At 52.5% G+C, this 6,522-nt stretch overlaps 1 protein-coding gene across 1 annotated transcript; it reads left to right on the top strand.

Moving 5' to 3' along the window:
- Positions 1–403: 403 nt before the first annotated feature.
- EIF2B2 (eukaryotic translation initiation factor 2B subunit beta) lies at positions 404–6,522 on the top strand. The gene is made up of 8 exons (XM_080395833.1): positions 404–643; positions 1,237–1,357; positions 1,961–2,109; positions 2,836–2,999; positions 3,281–3,376; positions 4,238–4,375; positions 5,106–5,172; positions 6,068–6,522. The coding sequence occupies exons 1-8, from the start codon at positions 481–483 to the stop codon at positions 6,223–6,225; spliced, it is 1,056 nt and encodes a 351-aa protein (XP_080251959.1). The 5' UTR covers positions 404–480; the 3' UTR covers positions 6,226–6,522.

The raw sequence follows: 6,522 nt of genomic DNA, 5'->3' as shown, positions 1-6,522 counted from the left end.
CCCCGTGCGGCGGCAGCCCCGCCGCTCCGCCCCGGGGAACCCCGCCAGCACCACGCCCCCCGGGCTGTACCAGGGGCACCTCGCCAGGGAGGCGGCCCGCGGCCCCCGCCCGCCCGGCTCCAGAACTCCCCACCCGGCCGCCCCGCACCGGCACCGCGGCCTGCAGCGAAGCCCGGCCGCCCCCCGCCCCTCTGGGCCCGGCCCACCGCCGGCCCACAAGCCCCCGCGCCACGCGGGGTCAGGGGTCACCACCCCCGTTTCCCCGGTGACGGACCCACTCCTTGCCCCCCGCCGCCCAGGCCACGCGCGGCCTCCGCCACTCCCTGCCAGCCGCAGCCCGCCCGCGCTTCCCATTGGCTGCGCCACCGCAGGAGGGTGGGAGCGCTTTGGCAGCTTCCGCCAATGGGGAAGCGGGGCGGCGGAAGCGGAAGCGGGGCGAGTGGCTACGGAGCTCAGCGGGGCAGGAGCGCTGCAGCCACCATGCCGGGTGCCGCCGAGCGCGGCTCGGAGCTCTCGGAGCAGATCGAGGCCTTCGTGGCGCGGCTGCGGGGCGGCGGGGAGCGGCCGCGCTCTGAGGACACGGCGCGGCAGACGCTGTCGCTACTGCGGAAGATCATCGCGCACGGGCGATGGAGCCGGGCCGGTGAGGGTGGCGGCGGGCGGACGCAGTGCTTCTCCCGGGTGCTGGGAGGAAGGCGGCAGCAGAGCCCGGCGGCAGGGGCTCGGCAGTTGCCGGGTCCGGCGCTCCGGTGGCGGCCGTGGGGTGCAGAGGGAGTGGCAAGGCCGGGGCAGGCCCGGTGCGGCGGCCGGTGCGTGTGCGGTGGCCGGTGCGGCCGGGAGCCTCGCTGGCAGCTGCCAGTGGGTCCGGGCTCCAGCACTTGCCCTGCTGAGCCGCAGAGCCTCCCACCCCACGGCCTTGCTCATCTCTCGATGCGTCGGTCTGAGCATGGGCTGTTCCAGCAGCAGCCGGTTTCCTCTGTCACTCAACTTACTGCTTATGGTTTTCCGTAAGTTCTGAGTGTGTGCTGCGTCCAGGTGATTCACAGTACAGACACCGCAGTGGAATGAGCAGCCCTGTGAGCAGTTTTCAGCTGGCATCTCTGTGCTTCCTGGCGTTGCATTACTAGTGGCAGCACCAGTCTCTGGCTGCGAGGCATCTGTGGGGCACACGCATCGGTTTGATGTTTGCGTGGGTTTGCTCTGGGCACCAATAACCAAGGCCTTTCCCTCTTTCAGGAGAGCTCATGGATCTGATCCGGACAGAGGGCCAGAGGATGACGGCAGCCCAGCCGTCTGAGACAACCGTGGGCAACATGGTGCGGCGAGTGCTGAAGGTCATTCGGGAAGAGTATGGCAGGTGAAGTGCCCCTGTACCCCGGCGTACCCCTGTACCCTATACTGACAGGTCTTGCTGCCTGTACGCCTCCTAGGAGCCCAGAACAGCCTTCCCACACACTGTGTCCTGCTGCTTCTGTGAGATCTCTGTAGTTTCCATCACCCCCCTGTTCCCGCCTCTCCTGTAGAGGGGCTTGGTGAGTTTAACATCAGAGGAAACCTGTCATTTTCAGCATAGCTGATAACATTTCCTTTAGTGAAACTCCTCTTGGCGTAAGTGCTGTGGGTGCACGAGAACAGTCTGTGCCCTGACCTCGGGCTATTCTCTCCTTGCGTTCCCAGGAGGGTCCATCCTACTGGATCAGTCACCTTGAGCCTGCTCCTCATTGTGGGCTGCAGCGTTTGCACACAACTTAGGAAGGCACTTCATGGCAGAGCTTTGGGTGTCTTTCTGCTAGAGACGGCTAGGGAAGCTCTTCAGCACACTGTGGCGTGCCTCCTGTGTGTGGTTTTCCTTCCTCTCTGTTGACATCCAGGTGTGCTGTGCTGTGGGGATGGTACTCAGCCTGGCCATGCCCCTGCCTTCTCTCCTGAGGCTGAAAGGCTGTTTCTCATCTCGCCCCAGGCTTCACGGGCGCAGTGAGGAAAGCGACCAGCAAGAATCTCTGCACAAACTGCTGACTTCTGGAGGACTGAGCGAGGATTTCAACACCCCTTATCCTCCCCTCAAAGCTAATGTTATTGAAGCTATTAATGAGCTGCTAGTAGAGCTAGGTAACGGATGGGTCTGAACTGCCCCAGGGGTGGAGCTTCTGATGGGATGGGAGTGATGCTTTCCTCTCCTCTTGGGTGGAAAGAAAACAACAAGGATCAGGGAGGCTTAACCTGAAGGAACTAAGGAACTGAAGTCCTGCTGCTCCCAGGACTTAGTTTGGCTTACAGGGAGATGGGTGGAACACTGTGGAGGGAACAGAGTGGGGGCTGTTGGCCTGTGTTCTTGGTCTTCTGGGAAGTTGAGTCCTCTGAGGAAGAGTCTAAAAAATACACCAAGGTTGGACTTAATCCCTATGCACATATAACCTGACCCTTGTCACAGAGCACTGTGATACATTTTTCTTTTTCTGCGATCTTGTGACAGATCAGGTGTCCAGCTCTCCATCTGAGGCACAGGTTGCCCTGCCTCTCCTTTCTGTGTGGTTCTAGTGCTGTTGAACTGTCACTAGTTGTTGCATGGGCATGGTGGTTATCTGGAGTTGTGCTGACATAATCCACTCCCCTCACAATAGAGTTTTTAGTGTGGCTATTTCTAGGAGTAGCTGGGGAGCACAGGGTATTCAAGGGCCAGCTTCTTGGTCCCTGTCCACTGGTAAAAAGAACAGGGAGAAAAGCTGTTCCTGCTCTACCAGTGCTTGTAGCATCGCTGTAGTAAAAAATGATCTTGTTGGACAGCCCTAGCAGCACAAGTGTTGCTTTTCTACCTATGGCTTCCTTCTGTTACAGAGGGCACCACTGAAAACATCGCTATGCAGGCGCTGGAGCACATCCACTCCAATGAGGTGATCATGACCATTGGCTACTCGCGCACTGTTGAGGCTTTCCTGAAGGAAGCTGCCCGCAAGCGGAAATTCCAGGTCATCGTGGCAGAGTGTGCACCGTTCTGCCAGGTAAGGCCCCAGCTGGCTGTCGTCTCCAGGCACCACGCTGTCCTGCGCATTCTTACTGAAATCTTGTCTCTGGAGGCAAGCTGAGTGTTACAGAAGTTCCTTTGCAGTTGAGAGATTGAAGACGGCTTGTTATCGTACCCTGTGCCCTTCAGTTGGAGGGCTGTATTTGTGCCCCATCGCTTGGTATTTTTGCAGTTCAGACAAGAATTGAGTGCTAATATCTCTACAACTGCACTGCAAGGAGCTGTGTCCCAGGGGACCAATTGGATTCTCCTTTTTAGGGTCACGAAATGGCTGTCCGACTATCTAAAGAGAACATTGAAACTACTGTCATGAGCGATGCAGCTATTTTTGCGGTCATGTCTCGAGTCAACAAGGTAAGGAGGGCTCCACTGGAGGAGGGAGTTCACAGGAGGTTAGGTGCTTTGGCCTCCCACACCAGCCACAGGTCCCAGCAGTGATGGATGCATTTCTTCACTGAAAACTCAAAACTGTAATAGTCCCTGTTTACAGCTGGGGTGGAGATTTGGGGTGGAATCCCAAGTCAGTGCACAGTGCTCACTGCACAGTGATAGGTTTTTCTGCCTTAGTGGCTAACAGGCAGAACAGTTATAAGAAACGAAGCCAGGAGAGCCTCAAAAGGATTAACCTTAGTTTTTAAAGAAGATGGAACAAAAAGCAGCATTTCCAAAGAGGAAAAACTCTCCTTGTCTGGAATGCAAAATTGGTGGTGAAGGGAATCGCCAAGGTGTGTTTTTTCAAACAACATACCTGTTCTGTACTTTTATAGAGATGAAGACTTGGCACTCCAAACTCAAAAAAAAATTCTTTTTCCTTAATAAAATCTAGCTGCACCACTTACAGCAAGGGCATTGTTGCAGGCAGCAGTTCAAGTTACTTGTGCAATGCTTACTTTGCGGGCTTGTAGAACAACAAGGAACACAGCCCAGTTTCTGCTCAGTGTTCCCTGCAGTAGAACATACATTTGTCCTCTGAAGTTCTCTGTGCTGGCCTCACCATGCTGGAGTCATGTTCTTGTTAGAGAGGAACGTCTCGGTGCAGAGCCAGTGCCAGATGAAACAGATCAGGCATCCAACTGTCCTGTAACTCCAGCCTTTGGCTGGCTGGCTGTTCTGACAAACTCCTCCTCCAGCTCATCCAGCAGGGTCCGAGCCAGGAAGCGTTCCTTCCCCACTCTGCTGTGGAACATGCTATCTAATGCTCATTTGCCTTTTAAGGTCATCATTGGTACAAAGACAATCCTGGCCAACGGTGCCCTGATCGCTGTGAGCGGGACTCACACTCTAGCGCTGGCAGCTAAACACCACTCCACTCCGCTCATTGTGTGTGCCCCCATGTTCAAGCTGTCACCACAGGTAGGCACAGCAGCAATTCAGGACTAAGCCTGCTCTACGTAGAGATGGGGGGTGACTTTACGCTTGTGGGAGCTCAGGATGGACAGCACCATCTGTCCCAAGGGGAGGTTGGTAAATGAGCCATCTCCCCCATCTGGTGCTGTTACTTCAGATAGGAAATCCTGACGCATGCCACATTTGGAGGAGGGTCTCCTTGAAGCACCCTCTGCCACGTGTGGTAAGCAGTGCATGAGGTGTAAGGATGTAGACCACTGCCTACTAGAGACTGACATCACCATAGTTATTTTTTCTTCAACCACAGCGGATTTCAATTTATATCTTTGGTGTTGAAAGACCCTGTGTACTGACAGAGGAGGTAGATGGAGATGCTCTAAACTGTTTCTTACACTCTGCTTTCTCAGTATTGCCAGATGAAGTTGCAGACCGAGGATTTAGCTTCTCTGCTCCAGTCCCCTAGGCTTTGCAGAAAGGCAGTCAGGTTGTAGGTGGCTCTAAAAGTGCTGAGGGAAAACCCTTCACCTGTAGATGTTACAGAGGTTCTAGGCACAAGCACTATGTAATTATTGTAAACAAGTGTCGTATCACCTGGCAGTCATCTTCCTCTGCTTTAGTTCCTTCCAGAACCCAGGTTCTGTTTTCACTAGGATAATGAGGCAGTGGTGGGGGGTTTTTTTGGGTTTGTTTTTTTTTTTTTTCCCCCCATGACCTTCCTGTACTCTTTCTCATTCAGTTCCCTAATGAAGAAGATTCATTCCACAAGTTTGTGTCACCACAGGAAGTGCTGCCATTCACAGAAGGTACTGGTTCTTCTTTATATAGCCTGGTCAATCTGGTTCAGACTATAATTTAAAAGAATTTTTTTTTAATAGCTCACATAAAGCTTAAACGTAAGACTGTCCTGTAACCCAAGACAGAAAATCCTTTCTTACTGTCTTAAGCAGAAGAGAAGTGCTGGGAACCATCCTATTTTATACATAACTTTCTATTACAGGAAGTACAGAGAAAGGATTTCCCTTGAACACTATCTTTGCACTTTTGCTTCTGCTCTGAAATAGTCAATGTTTTATTATAGGATTGTAATAATGGTGCCAGGCAGGTGGAAGTTTCCTGTGGGACAGAGCAGATGCCCAGCACTGAGGGCAGCTTCCTTTCCTTTCTACAACTCATGTTAACTTCCTGAAACTTTGTTGTGTGATCCACTTGTTGAAGCCCAGTATCTCTGCAATGGGCTGCCCACAGAAGCACCATCTTCAGAAAGGCACCAGCTCCCAAGTACCTTTTCAGATAGCAAAGCCTCCTTCAAAGCCCTGTTTCTATGTGACAAAGACTACCAGGTTTGGCACAGGTTTTTGGTTTTGGCCTTCTGAGCTTTTCTTTAAATAATAACTTTGGCAGCATCAGGACTCTTACATCCTGGTTACATACTGGCAGGTTTTTTTTTTCAATTAGTAACTACATCAGGGGATCTGTGGTCTTTTATCAGTAAAAACTACCAAAAGAGAGTGCTGCCATTCATCCAAGATTGCTGTATACCTCTAATTCCATGACATCAGTGAGGAAGCTGGAAAGTATCCAGGACATTCCAGTACTGACTTCAGGATGGCATGCACATAGCCAGTGAGCTCAGGAAGATGTTCAGGCTAAATGTACTTTGAGTTGCTTTGCCTAATATTGCTGCTATTCACTTTACAGGGGAGATCCTGGCAAAGATCAATGTTCACTGCCCAGTGTTTGACTATGTCCCTCCAGAGCTCATTACTCTCTTCATTTCTAACATCGGGGGTAACGCACCTTCCTACATCTACCGCCTCATGAGTGAGCTCTACCATCCAGATGACTATGAACTGTAAGGCCACAAAGCGCATCACTCTCTAGACTCTTCCCAACCTTCTCTTTAGAAAGATACAACAGCTAATTAAAGTGTACGTTGCGGTCAGGTTGCTGGGGGAATTTGCTCAGCAATGTCTTTCCTACCCAAAAGCAACAGAAGGCAGAGCTCTCGTACAGGTTTGGATCTCAGCTGTTAGAAGCCACATGGAGCTGCTAACCTAACTTTGATTTTTGAAACAGCAAGGTGGGAGTTTAACTCTCTGGGGCACCTAAGCTGTTACTTCAAAGTAGGCTGCAATAAAGGCTGTTTACCATGA

Source organism: Falco punctatus (genome assembly GCF_963210335.1).
Source record: "Falco punctatus genome assembly, chromosome: 7".
Classification (NCBI taxonomy): Eukaryota; Metazoa; Chordata; class Aves; order Falconiformes; family Falconidae; genus Falco; species Falco punctatus.
This window is presented reverse-complemented; position numbering and strand designations above follow the sequence as displayed.